The sequence below is a fragment of the Aquarana catesbeiana genome, linkage group LG04 (assembly GCF_042186555.1).
Source record: "Aquarana catesbeiana isolate 2022-GZ linkage group LG04, ASM4218655v1, whole genome shotgun sequence".
Taxonomy (NCBI): Eukaryota; Metazoa; Chordata; class Amphibia; order Anura; family Ranidae; genus Aquarana; species Aquarana catesbeiana.
In genome coordinates, this window is record NC_133327.1 from 473,173,341 (window position 1) to 473,187,533 (window position 14,193).

Below are 14,193 nucleotides of genomic sequence, written 5' to 3' on the forward strand. Positions count from 1 at the left end.
TGGGTGTTTTGAGAAGTTGGGGAAACCCCTCTTAACCCACCAGTGCAAACAGGCAGCAGGCTCTTTCAGACCCCCTATGCCAAACAAAGGGTAATGTTTCATGTGTGCTACTCACCTGTTCCATGCAGGTCCTGCAGCTGGCCAGTAACCCAGAAAAGAATATTTGGGCAACTAAACACTTTTGTTTTGCATGCAGGTAAGCAACAGTTGAAAACAAAACACATACACAGTGTAAAAAGTAGACTTAATCTTCTTTATTGAACTAAAGCAATATCCAAGATGTCTTGCAAGAGTTTTTTTTATTTACTGCAGATTTCTAATGGCTGAACAAATGCTTTCCTCCCTATCTTAGGTTCACTATTTTTTAAAAGAAATATACACAGCAAAATACACATAGACATCGATGAATCTTAATTACATAAAGGAGACTAGATACAGAATATTTATAAACAAAGAACACATGTATGAATAACGTTTTGTATTTTTAAAGTGGACCTGGACTCAAAAAATAAAGGTTTGCATGCCATAGGAATCATATAGAAATGATAGTTGTGCCTTGTCTGGAATGTCTCCTGAAAAAGAGCATACGAGTGTGCATAGGCACATGATGTGCCTACAGTACCAAAGCTGTATATCTGCAATGCGAGATCTAAGGCACCACTGCCTCTGATTGCTAGTCTAGGGAGATTTGGTGATGTCACTACCATGCTGCTTACTGTTCTCCTTTCTGGAGGCTCTATCAGGAGGAAACAAAGCCCTGCCTCTACCAAGAAGGCCATCTCCATACTGAGACACAGTGAAGAACAATCCACACTAGGCAATACTGAAGACTAGTCATTTTCCTTCTTTTTCTTTGTGCACAGCTTTCAGAGTTTAATTATTTACTTTAAGCTATTAGAATAATAATCAAAAGCTTACAAGCTACATTTTAGGCCATACCCTGTGTTTGTTACCTAGAATTGTTTATATGTAAGAGGACTCTTTAAGAGGGGATCACTATGCAACTTTTTTTTTAAATATTGCAGACAGACAGGATATTTATGACAAAAGAGACCCTATCAGTCTCCTCTGCTAAAAATGCTTCCTCCTGTCTGTCAGCTGTCATGTACACTGAGCTGTGCATGTGCAGATCAGTGAACACTTACGGCCCTGATCTGTGCCGCTGCGATGTGACTACTGTGTGCATGGGCGGGAGTGACATAATCGTGGCTCCGCCAATCAAAGCCAAAGACACGGAACCCGGAAGGAGGACTGGGTGAAGATGGAAGCGGCGGCTTTTTTTTAGCGCAGCGCTGGAGACCTCGGTTTGACAGGTAAGCCTGTCATAAAGTGCTAATATGCTGTAAATAATAGCACATTATGGCATTACCAACATGGGGCCCCCCAAAGAATGCAAATGACGGCAGACTTTACTACAGCAGTTGTACAGGCTCCTCTCCTGGAAATGCTTACTCTGATTTCAATGCACAATGTGAGCTTCTCACAATATGCTGCAGCAAGCCAGAGAGAGCTCTTCTCATTTTCTGGCTAAAGAACATCAAGTTCTTTCCTCCCCAACCTTACTGTCCCTGACCCACTCAAATTCTCCAACAAACTTAATTGAGAACATTCCCATACATATATGTTCTCCCTCCCATGACATGAAGGTAAAACTGATAAGTAATCACCCGGGAGACACTATTAAATTAAATTGCAGATCATACAATAAAGGGACCTTTAAACATCCAGAAGGTTTCACAAATATGTTAACAGATTAACAATTATCACTTTTAACTTTGTGATGGGGAGGGAGGACATATGTAAAAGAAGGATGTATTTAGTGAAGTTTGTTGGAGAATTTGAGCATGACTAATTTCCCCATAATTTTTTCTTTATTTTTTTGGAATCATTTGAGTTGCAGAAATATACCACACTAATTTTGGTGGTACATTTATGGATGTGGCAAATCCATTTTTATTTACAGATGTTATACCACTGCCTTTATGGTTTCCTTTATAAATTATATGTAAATATACATTTTCCTTTTAATATGTAGACACTTTTCTTTTAAGATACACTTAGAGAGTTAATGGTGGGAGGCAGTACAGGTAGGAAGTTTATGGCACAATTTTATTCCTTGGAAAAAGGATTTTTGTGTTGATGGTGTTGTTCTTGGAGTCTTTTGTGGGACACAAAGGCCCAATAAATGACCTAAGATTTTCCTGCCACCTACAGGAGAAATGGACACTAGGCACATAAAAAAAGTAGAGGTTAGCCCCCAGGAGCTATAACTGCCCTTTTTTTCAACTGTTAGTTGAAAGAGATAGCTTCTAATTAAGCAACCTGAGGATGTCCACTAGCAGTTTAAACAAAGGAGAAGACACACAACAAAGTAGAATAAGACAAAAAAGACCCAAGACACAGATACTTGATAGCAAAAAGCCCAAGAATCACTCACTGCCGCTGCCTTGCAGCTCATAGGCCTTTACAACAACTTGTTCAAGACATTGTCTGATTGCACCAGATGATCGCTCAGAAGGGCAGTCTGGTGAAGCATAGAGAGATGAATTGGTCATAACTCTAAGATGGTGGTCAAAAGCATGGATTCTTTGTAAGAACAGCCCTGAACAGAGTCCAGAACTCCACCCCAGCCCAGAAGGCTGGCATCCATCAAGTCAATTCTTCAGCTTAGGGGGAGAAAGAATCTTCTCGTTGTCAATGCTGGGGTTAAAAGCCACCATGATGTAACCAACTTACTCTCTCCAGGGACAAGGGGCCATGTCCTACACTGAGGATGTTCTGCTGCAAACTCCTTGAATTGAATTAGGTTAATAGAACATAAAAGTCAGTAGCATTAGAACTCACATGCAGCTCTGCAGGGAGGACTTAATCCAGGAGTGGAATCACTGAACTCGAGTCTGAAGCCTTGAGGTCTTTCTATCTCAGGATAGAAAGACCTTGGCCTGAAAGTTATCCAGGAGAATGCTCAAGCACCTCAAATTATTTCACAGAATTTGAGATGACTTCTTGAGGCTCAGAATCCACTGAACTCCTCCAATGTATGCAGCATGACTGACACACGGGCATCCAGAGCCAGTGAAGTCTGCTTTCATAGGGTAGATAATCTAGGTATCCATTGACTGGAAGACCCCAGAGAGAAGGCTCAGAACTGAAGTGAGCAACTTTATGAACACACTTGGTTGTTGGCAACTGCCGATGATTCAGAAAGATCAGAATGCTTGGATATGCATTCCTTTTACTGATGGATGTCAAGAAGTCTCCATGATGAAAGGAGGCAATTATCGACTGTATAGATTCTATACAGAACGTTTAATGCTGAATGAAGGTGTTAAGGGCATATAAATCAAAAATGGGCTGAATTAATTTCCTCAGTTTCAGAACTGTAAACAGGTTTAAGGAAACTGCTTAAAAACATTTTGTTGGGAAGGGGGGCAAGAACAACAAGCCATTGAGTGAATAGTCCCCGAATGACTAAAAGAAGGACCATCTGGCACTACAGAGACACAGTGGGGGAGATTTACTAAAACTGGTGCATACAGAAGCAAAGTTAATCGAACAAGCTGAAGTAAGAAGCTGATTGGTTACTATGCACAGCTTCGCCGGATTCTGTGTGCACCAGTTTTAGTAATTCTTCCCCAGTGGGTGCTAAGCAAAGACCTGAGGCAAAGGGCAGGTGTGAAACTATAATCTAGCCACTGGACACTGCTTTTCATATCCATGTGTCCACTATGTTGCATAGTTACATAGTTCCAGCAGGTATACCTATACCTTTGAAGGAACCGGTGAAGATGGAATGCTCTGTGGTGGCTAATCTGTCCTGGGCTTACTGTAGATTCAGGGTTCTTTTAGATCCTCCAGAGAAGGTGGAAGAAGTCTTGTGGGACAAGGATCTGAAACCTGATTTTGAAGAATAAAAGGAATGCTTAGGCAAGATGAAGAAAAGCAGAGACCTGCACTGTCACTCCTTACCTTTGCACACCTGAAGCAAATGAGTACTCTTAAGCCTGTGTTACATACATATTTTTTATTGTCCAATAAAGAACCAAAAATACTCTCTCCAACAATGGGCAGATGTAATAGGGCAGTTTTACATGCCAGCATTAAAGCCAGAGTGCCACATGGATCTGTATAAACAAAATGGTTACTCAAGAAATTTCCCAGCTAGCATCCAGTGCCATGTCACACAGGAAGTTTAAAGTGACATTAATCTGGTCAACATAATCAAAAAGCTGTCACCAAACTCCAACTGAGGGATTGTGACCAGTAAGCCAAGGTGTGAGAGAGGAGTGCCTAAATCGGCATGGGTTGAAGGGCAAAGTAGGCTAAAGGCTTGAAATAAAAATGGCTTTCAAATTTTTAACAGTGGAGTACTTAAAGGAGTGTCATTGATAGGGATGGTCAGAGCCTTATTAGAGTGAAATACTGGTGGGTCATCTACAGGTGGGGTAGACCATTTTATTAAGGAAATCCTGTGTAAAAGGTATGGAGTGCCAGAGGTACTTAGGCTCAAGGGATTACTTTGTCTGGTTGTATGCATTCTGTGTAAATAAAGTAACTGAATAAGGGGTGATGAAACACTGTGGTGGAGTGTTTTGGTACATGTTTTGGAACCATATGATGTGTAGCTAATCAATACTAGGGGGTTGCACGCAGTATATTTCAGTTGATGTTGAAATGCAATAAAGGGTATTTTTGTACACACTATGCTGATAAAGTTTATTTTCTTGTTTTTCTATTGAATTGCTTGACAGGATTTAACTCTATACTCCACTAATGTTGAGGCATTTTGATTGGTTGCACAAAGTAATGTGTACATATGCTGGAACTTTCTTCAACAGTTGTTTAATATTAAAAAATGGTTAATTTCTTACCTATTTTTTTTTTTAAAGCAGATTAATGAAAAGTTTGTTAAAACTAGTATAAGGTTTGAAAAACTGTCAAAAACATTGTGGAGTAATAATTCAGAACAGATGTAAGAGAATAGCTACAGCCAACATATCATGACAAATATTTTTGCTTTTGCAAGAACATGCATCCATTAAAAAACAAACAAAAAAAAACAACCCCCAAAAAAACCTCTTATTTACTGAAATCACAGATTCGTGCTTTGCACAAAAAGTGGCGTGAGAATGATCCGTCTTCAATTCAAACAGCTGGAAAAGCATTTAATAATGGCATCCCTTGGGGGAAAAGGGAGAGGAGAAGACATATTAGGCAAATAAAATACCGTGTTAAATACTACTGTAGGTGTTCTTTATTTTGAATAAAAATAGCTTTGTCGCATCAAACCCCTCTATAAAACAAAATCAATCCTGCTACTCTACAAATGGAAAACAGTGGGATCTTTTGTTAGCAGTTTTATTTTCAAGGTAGACTATATTCGACCAAACAAATGTAAACACAGCCATTAAGCACCATTATAGAGAAACCGCAAAATACCAGATTTTCTAGGGAAAGGGAATAAAGTCTAAACAGTCCTAGAGAAATTGGGGAACAGAAAAAAAAGTTAAAAGTTTATTTCTAAACTTTCAACTTTCTTTGACTATTGAGTAGAAAAAGTTTATTATTTGTTTTGTGCTGTGTACTGCTGGGGGATGTCCAAGAAAAAATAAAAAGGAAGCCTCTCCAAAGTGAACGGATTTATAGTTTTAGCTGTGACAGGAACAGTTCCCCCAATGGAGGATTTTTCCCTCAACAAGAAAAACAAAGGGATGAACCTACCCAGTGAGGTCACAGACAGCAATAAAACTTAGGCCCCAGTCACATCTGGCGTTTTAAAATCTTGGGCAGACTCGCTGCAAATCTGCCTGATTCCAAATTGCATTGCAATAGTGGCAAAATGCACTGCGCGTGTTTGAGTGCCATTCATATTCAATGGCACTTGAACACAGTGCAGTTTTGCCTCAATAAATCACGCGGGAATCACATCAAACTGCATTGCGTGAACCTGGTCGCATAAAAGAAGGTCCAGCTCCTATTTAACCAAAAAGAATTGTGTGACAATTGCAGCAAAACCACACCCCATTTAGGTGCCATTAAAAATAAATGGCACCCAAACATGCATTGTGCATTTTTTTTTTTTTTTTACAATCTTTATTTATCAAAACATCTTTAATAACACATTATAAAACATGTATGCATCCAAATCATAAAATAATTCTATTATTATTTATCAGAACATTATTCAAGTTTCTTTTTCATTTTAATTATTTATACTATTAAATCAAGGATGTAAAACCCATACTTTAAGCCTACCTCCCACCCACATCTCCTCACTCATACCCATTCATACTTACAGACGGCAACAGAACAAAACCAACACAAAGAAAAAAAAAAAAAAAAAGGTCCCTTCCTGTTATGTTCTTTAATATTTCTATATTGTCCTCAGAAGTCTCGAAGAGGCTCTGAACTCCTCCCATCTAGCCCATTTGTTAAATTTTTGTTCCTTCAACCCTTCTTCTATCATCATTCTTTCCTCCAGGGCACGCATCTCCGTCATCTCACACTCCTATTCCACAACAGACGGCACAAGAGTATTTTTCCATTTTCTTGCTATAACAGTTCGTGCTGCCGTCAAAAAATATTTCAAAATTCCCTTTTTTATGTTTTTTAATGATCCTGGAATCATAGATAATACTGCCACCTGTATTTCTGGATATAGCTCGGTCCCAGTATGCTCGAAAGATCTCGAATATTTTTTGCCAGAATGGTTGGATTTCTGAGCAATAGTACCAAATATGTGACATTGTACCCTGAGCTACATGACACCTCCAACAGATGTCCACATTATCCGGATTCATGGGTGGGTCTAAGTTCTTGCAAAAAAATTTTTTCTAAATTTGTCAAAGGCCTATCTATTACGGACTCCTTTGTTAAAGATTCAATGTACCGCTGGAGCAGACCATACTGCATCCATTTGTTTTTCTGCTCTACCCCCAACGCTTCCAATGGGACGAGTTTATTCCCTTCCATCGTTTCCACTATCCTAGTGTCCCCACTTCTTTTCCATTTAAGAAATGTTTTAGATTCAAGTGTCAGTGGAAACTCTGGATTACTGAATAATGGGGTCATAGGACCTCTATAAGTAGATCCGCTCCCTTTCTTTATTATATTATCCCAAGCTTTTAATGTTGATACCACTAGAGAGGGCATCTCACCCTCCGGCGGTCTTTGCGCTCTTTTAATCCACGGTAGGGATTTTAATTTAAGGGCCGTAATCTCTTCTTCAAGCTTCACCCACTGTTTATTATCTCTATTGTGGAACCAATCCACTATAGTTATCAATATTGCTCTGAGATACATATCTATATCTGGAAGGGCGAGGCCCCCATCTTCTTTAGCTTTATTTAACGCTGTTCTTTTAATTTTGGGGGTCCTGCCTCCCCAGATAAATTTTCCTATTAATCTATGCAATTTTTCCAGAGTATTTGTTGAAGGAAAAATGGGTATTGCTTGAAGAATATATAATATTTTGGGCAATATATCCATCTTTACTATACTTATTCTACCCATCCAGGAGAACATTCCCTTTTCATATTGTTGTAACGTTCTCATAGTTTTTTGTACCATTGGGACATAATTATACTCCTGTAGTTTATCAAGCTCAGTAGGGATATAGGTACCCAGATATTTAATTGCATTCTCTTGCCATTTAAAAGAAAAATCTTTTTTAAGGAGTTCCACCATGGTGCTTGGTAGATTAATATTCAGCGCTTCGGATTTACTATAATTTACTTTGAAATTACTTAATACACCAAATTGTTTAAATTCAGATATCAGATTTGGTAATGATATCAATGGATTTGTGATATATAACAGAATGTCATCTGCATATACTGACATCTTATACTCCATATCTCCTACTTTAATTCCTTGTATGTCTTTGTTTTTTCGAATCGCTATTAATAAGTGCTTCATCACCAGTATATATAATATTGGGGATAGCGGGCAACCCTGTCGGGTTCCATTTGTTATAGGGACTACCTCCGATAGGTTGCCATTCGCCCGTATCTTAGCTGTTGGGTTCTTATATAAGGCCATTATTTTATCCATAAGTATAGGACCCAACCCCCACTGTACTAAGGTCTCTCTAAGGAAGCTCCATCCCACCCTGTTGAATGCTTTCTCAGCATCAATCGCTAATAGGCAGGATGGGATGGAGCCTCTCTGTGCGTATTCCACTAATGTGAGTGTTTTTAGAGTGTTATCTCTTGCTTCTCTTCCCCCTATAAAACCCACCTGATCTAAGTGTAAAGTTTGCTCATTTATCAATGTTTTTAGTTCTGTTTTCATTTCCGTTAGCTCTATTAATATTTCATGCGCTGGATTTTGTTTATGTTGAGCTTCTATTTTGGGTATTTCTTTTAATAATTGAGTCATTCTATTGCCTTTTAATTTTTTCAATCTGGCCCCGTGTTTTATGAAAAGCCCTCGAATTACACATTTTAATGTTTCCCACTTGATCGGCAAAGATGTAGTGTCCTCTCTGTGATCATATAAGAAGTCTGATATTGCCTTCCTTATTTCTATCACACATGTCTCATCATGCAGCAGATTATCATTAAGCTTACAATTCCCCTTACTGTTATTACCCTTAAGTGGGTCCAATACCAAAAATACTGGCGCATGATCTGACCATAAGGAACTACCTATCTCGGTAGATAAAGTTACTGCCATCCCCATCTGGTTTATCAGAAAAAAATCTAGTCTATGATATGGCCCATGGACTTTTGAGTGGAATGTGAAATCTTTTTCTGTTGGGTGTAGGACCCTCCATATATAGATCAGCTGATATTTTGCCATCGTTTCTAAAAAAATTTTTTTCTCCCTGCCCATCTGTATTAATGAAGGTGCTGTAGTATCCATCTCTTTATCAAGGACAAAGTTAAAGTCTCCCCCAATTATTGTTATCCCCTCAGCTTTTTCCATAAGCTCTTTCAACATTTGTGTTCCTACTTTATGTTGACCTTGATTAGGTAAATATATATTAATAAACGTATACTTTTTGCCATATATAAAAATTTTGAGTAGTATTGCTCTGCCATCCTTATTACGCCATTCTTCCAGCACCTGATGTGGTATTGTTTTATGTATTGCTATAGAGACGCCTTTTGATTTTGAGTACATAAAGGAATCATGATACCATGTAGTGTAGAATCTATTTTGTAAATTCAGGACGTGGTCCGTACGGAAATGCGTCTCCTGGAAAAAAATTACCCCCACTTTTTGCTTATGAAGAGAATATAGAACCTGTGACCTTTTTGTTGCTGAGTTAAGACCTCTGATATTATAAGGGCATATTTTCATATCTCGAAACCAGTAGGGACAAAAAAAAAAGAAAAAAAAAAAAAAACCCGCACTCACAATCTACCCTATATCTATCTGACTTAAAAAAAAGTCTTTCTTACTATCTAAAGTAAGTTCCCTACTATGGGGGGTTTTGTGTCTGATGACCAAAGGTCGCCTCTCGATCGCTAACCTCCTGCTGCATTTTACTATCTGTTTTCTTTTTCTCTTCTTTTGGACCTCTTTTGTCTCTATTTTCTTTAACTCTCTCCTTCCCTTCTTTATCTTTCTTTCCTTGGGGTGGGGTGTAAGGGGGGATCCCTATAGTACTTCCCAAATACGATATTAATCCTTTTAACCTTATTGTTTCAAAATATAAATATTTGTCCGAGGGGAAACGTGCAAATATAATTATCTCCTCTGGAAAAAAAAAAAAAAATTTTAATAAATAGACGCACTAGGATCCATTACATATATCCTAGTGCGAACAGCTTGCATAAATATTCTAAAGGAGAGGGAGGAGAAAAAAAAAAACACCCTATACTCCTTCTTTAGTTCATATTTTCCCTTTCAAATCACCTTGTGCATAAAACTTACACATTTCATTATTACAAATATCATCTCCTCTAAACTCATTTCGTATATCCCAGTGCAATATGACATAAATATAATTATCTCCTCTGTATTGTTAACCGTGTAAAAAAAAAACAAAAACAAAAAAAACCCTTTTACATATCCTAGTGTGAGCACCGTGCATACAACATAAATGTGTATCTCCTCCATATTGTTAATCGTATTATATAAAAAAAAAAAAAAAAAAAAAAAAAGAAAGGAAAAGTTATATTTCATTTATATATCTTAGTGCAAACAATATGTTTTCCTTTTCATATCACTTAGTGCATAAAACTTATAAATATCATTATCTCCTCTATGCTCATTTCATATCTCCTAGTGCAAACAACTTGCCTATAACAAATATTATCACTTCTGTATTGTGAAAGAAAAAAAAAAAAAGACCCCTTTTACATATCCTAGTGTGAACACCATGCATACAACATAAATGTGTATCTCCTCTATTATTAATCGTATTATAAAAAAAAAAAAAAAAAAAAAAAAAAAAAAAATTTTTTTTTTTCCTTTTTTTCCCCTCACATATCTTAATACAAAAAACAAAAAAAACAAACAATACTTCAATTCACTTCAATTTCCGGATTACCCAATTACCAAACCCCCATTTACATATCCTAGTGTGAACACCGTGCATACAACATAAATGTGTATCTCCTCTATTATTAATCGTATTATATAAAAAAAAAAAAAAATTTCTTTTCCTTTTTTTTTTCACATATCTTAATACAAACAAAAAAAAACAAACAATACTTCAATTCACTTCAATTTCCGGATTACCCAATTACCATACCACGCTTCCCCATCCTCCCATCTCTTCCCCCTTCCCCCTCCCCCCATCGGGGGCCCTCTTATAGTTTCTTGAATGATTGCATATACTTTATGGACCAATCCGGTAATGCTAGTTCTGAAATTTTCAGAACCGCTAAAAATTCCGGTAAGTCCTCCAAATCTCTGAATGATATAGTATGTCCTTCCTTTTGAATTTGCAACTGAAATGGGAATTTCTATCTGTATTGAATGTTATTTTTTATTAGTTGCTCTTAGCGCTCTTCTGCGATCCAATGTATATTTTGATATATCTTGAAAGAGCAGGAGAGGTTCTCCTTCATATTGGATATTCTTACTTTGACGGGCTGCAAGCATAACGTTATCCTTAATATGAGCATAATGCATTTTGCAAATAACGTCTCATGGTTTATTTATGTCTGGTTTCCTTATTCCTGCTACCCTATGCGCTCGATCAATAATTAAATCTTTTATGTCAATGTCCTGGGTAATTTCCTGGAATATTTTTTGTAATGTTGTTATAAGTTCTTTTGGGCCCACCGTCTCCTTTAAACCTCTAATTCTTATATTGGATCTTCTATTTCTGTTCTCCTGCTCGTCTAAGTTGTTTATTACTTGCTTTAGTTGAGTTTCTTGCTTCTGCATTTTTTCCTTTATCTTTAACAATTCCTGTTCTGTTTTTAAAACTCTCTGATCTATTATGTCCGTCCTTTCTTGTATATTTTTTGTAGATACTTTAAGCTCTTGAATCTCTTCTTTGTATGATTTTTCCAGCCTATGCACATACTGATCCATATCTGCCCTAGTTGGGAGCGAACGGATGTATGCTCTTATATCCCATTTTTCTTTATCTTCCTCCTTTTGTTCATTTATTGACCCTGTTGTGTCCATTAGTGAACTATTTCTGGGATGATTTATTTGCTCTTCCCCTGATGATCTAGATGTTTCCGTTGATTCCACTATATTTGACAGATCATGTGATGTTTGTAGTATCTGAGTTACATGAGGGGACTGTGGCTGTGACTGTAACTGCTGAAAAAATTCCTTAATGTCAGTTGTTTGTGTTGGTTGTACCCCTGTAATGCTTTTGTTAATACCTTCTGTTTTATCCTTTTTACCCCTTTGAGATTGCGGTGTCTTACTGCTCTTCTTAGGGGCCATATTTCTTGCTTTCTCTTCCCCTCCTTCCACTTCTTCCTTCTCCCCTTACTTCCTTTCCCCTCTTTTTTTTTTTTTTCCTTTTTTTTTTTCCCCTCTACCACCTCTTCCTTTTTTTCTTCTTTTCTCTTTTCCTTTACTCTCTTCACACCTCTTTGCCTCTTTATCAATCCTTTCCTTTCATGTTTTTTACTTTTGCATTTGGGGAAGAGAGGAAGTAAGGGGGCATTAAAGGAATCCTGCTGCCTGTTATCTGTTGCTTTGTGGTCCCTTTAATTCAGCAGTTCACATCTATTTAACTCTAAGATATGTATCAATTCATACAAAAAGCTATCCAGTTTTTTTTTTTTTTTTTTCTCTTTTCCTTTTATGTAATTTATTTATTTATTTTAAGGGCTATGTCCTTTGGGTCCTTTGTGTGTTTCAAGGATTTCAAAATATCAGAAGATGACAAAAGAGTTAAGAGAAACAGGATTTTATGCCGCTCCCGTATCCTACCTGCTGCTCCGGTCTGTGTGCTGTGACATTTAGTAGTTTAGTAGTTAAGGCGGCTGACCTTTAGTCTGTTGACTTTCGTTTTAGAGATCCTGGATCCGTCTGTTCTCTGCCGTTCCCCTCCCGATGACTCTGCCAGAGAGGTCGCTCTCAAGCGAGGACCACTGCCGTCCACTTCCGCAGACCCACAGAGGCTCCCGCCTTCCCGCGTCCGCTGTCTCCTGACCCCGTCCTCGGAGGATCTCCCGGCACCCCACAGGCTTGTCTCCCGTCGGATCTCTCGCAGACCTCCGCTCCTTTTAATCACGAATGCCGCCTCAACCACTCCCGCTGCCACCCGTTCTGTTGCAGTTCAGCTGGATGGGTAAGAGAGGAATTCCTCAAAGGGAAGCCGGCGGCATATCCAAAGCATGCACCAGCTACAAAGACGTCAGACGCCCAGTGTTTGCAGCATGTCAGTCCACGATCTGCCTAAACGGCCATCTTGGTCAGCAGCTCCTCCCCCCGGTTGGCCATCTGCATTGTGCATTTTTGCCACTGCTGCAGTGCGATTTGAAATTGCGGGCAGAATGTCATTGATTCTGCCCAAGATCTCAAAATGCTACATTTGAAGTGAGCCTTAATTGTAGCAAAGGATTTAAGAAAGGCTTACATAGTTAACCACCTAAAGTAATTAAAACATTATACAACTTAATTTTAATGGTAGGTCTATTTTAACAGTGAGAGACAGAACAAAAATATCCAGAAAAAACACATTTCAAAAAAAGTTATATATTGATCCGTGGTGCTGGTTTTTCACTCTCTCGCAAGAAAGTAATGAAAAAAAAGGCAGAAAGTCACCACATTGTCTATAACAGTGGTGGTTTTATTGGAAAAATAATATTAAAAGTGACCACAGGTCCAATACAATGTATCACATGAATTCCTACATAAAAATCCGCAGATCATTTGTATTATAAAATGGCCATTCGTAATGTCAGTTAGCCAAGCCTCATTTCTAAATCGGCATGGCCGTGAGGATAAATAAAGGGGCCAGACCTAGGTTTGAACCAGAGGAGGAGACCAAGCCTCGTTTCCAAGCTGGCATGGCCACATTTAAAAAGAAAAAACGGAGCCTCGATTTAAGCCAGAGGAAAAAGCCAAGCCTCATTCCTGAAAGAGATCCTATGGCGTCACGCCAGGACTAAAATGGGTGGAGCTGTGCAGGATAGGGGTAAAACGTCCCGCGCTAACCACACACATGACAACAGTGAACATAAGTGGACTAATTAAGGCAAACACGAAATGGCATAGTTTACCTGACGTAGGGCCAGAAAAGTAAAAAAAAAATATATAATATGTAAAAAAGTTATATTACATTAAAAACAAAAAAAAAAATTTTTAAATCTAAAGGGCTGTCCTCTTTCCGCAAAGGGCCAAATACTTTATTAAACAACAAATATTCAGAATACACAAAATGTATATTAACTTACAGAAGAAAAAATATTAAATGATGGAGACATCAAGCATTGTCTATTGCCACAAAGGATGTACACGTAGGGTCTCTATTGTGGCACCGTGGAAAGTGTTTAGGGACCGTATGTTCATTTTTATCCTTTCTGATTTTTAAAAATATTATTAATGTGCTTGTTAGCCCGTGTAGAAAAGATCCTAATTGTTCGTCTCACATATTGTTTGCCACATGGGCATGTAATGAGATCAACTACATTTTTTGTAACGCAAGTAATAAAGTGTTTAACCACTTGCTTACTGGGCACTTAAACCTCCCTCCTGTCCAGACCAATTTTCAGCCTTCAGCGCTGTCGCACTTTGAATGACAATTGCGCGGTCATACAACAC

General features: G+C 38.1%; 1 protein-coding gene across 4 annotated transcripts in view; it reads right to left on the reverse strand.

Annotated features, from left to right (window-relative positions):
• Positions 1-234: 234 nt before the first annotated feature.
• SFT2D1 (SFT2 domain containing 1) overlaps positions 235-14,193 on the reverse strand; it is a 790,079-nt gene continuing 776,120 nt past the window's right edge. For all 4 annotated transcript variants that reach the window (XM_073627597.1, XM_073627599.1, XM_073627595.1 and 1 more), the window contains one exon: positions 235-5,180. In XM_073627597.1, coding sequence (XP_073483698.1) covers positions 5,141-5,180 — 40 coding nt within the window. In that variant the 3' untranslated portion in view covers positions 235-5,140. The remainder of the gene's footprint in view (positions 5,181-14,193) is intronic.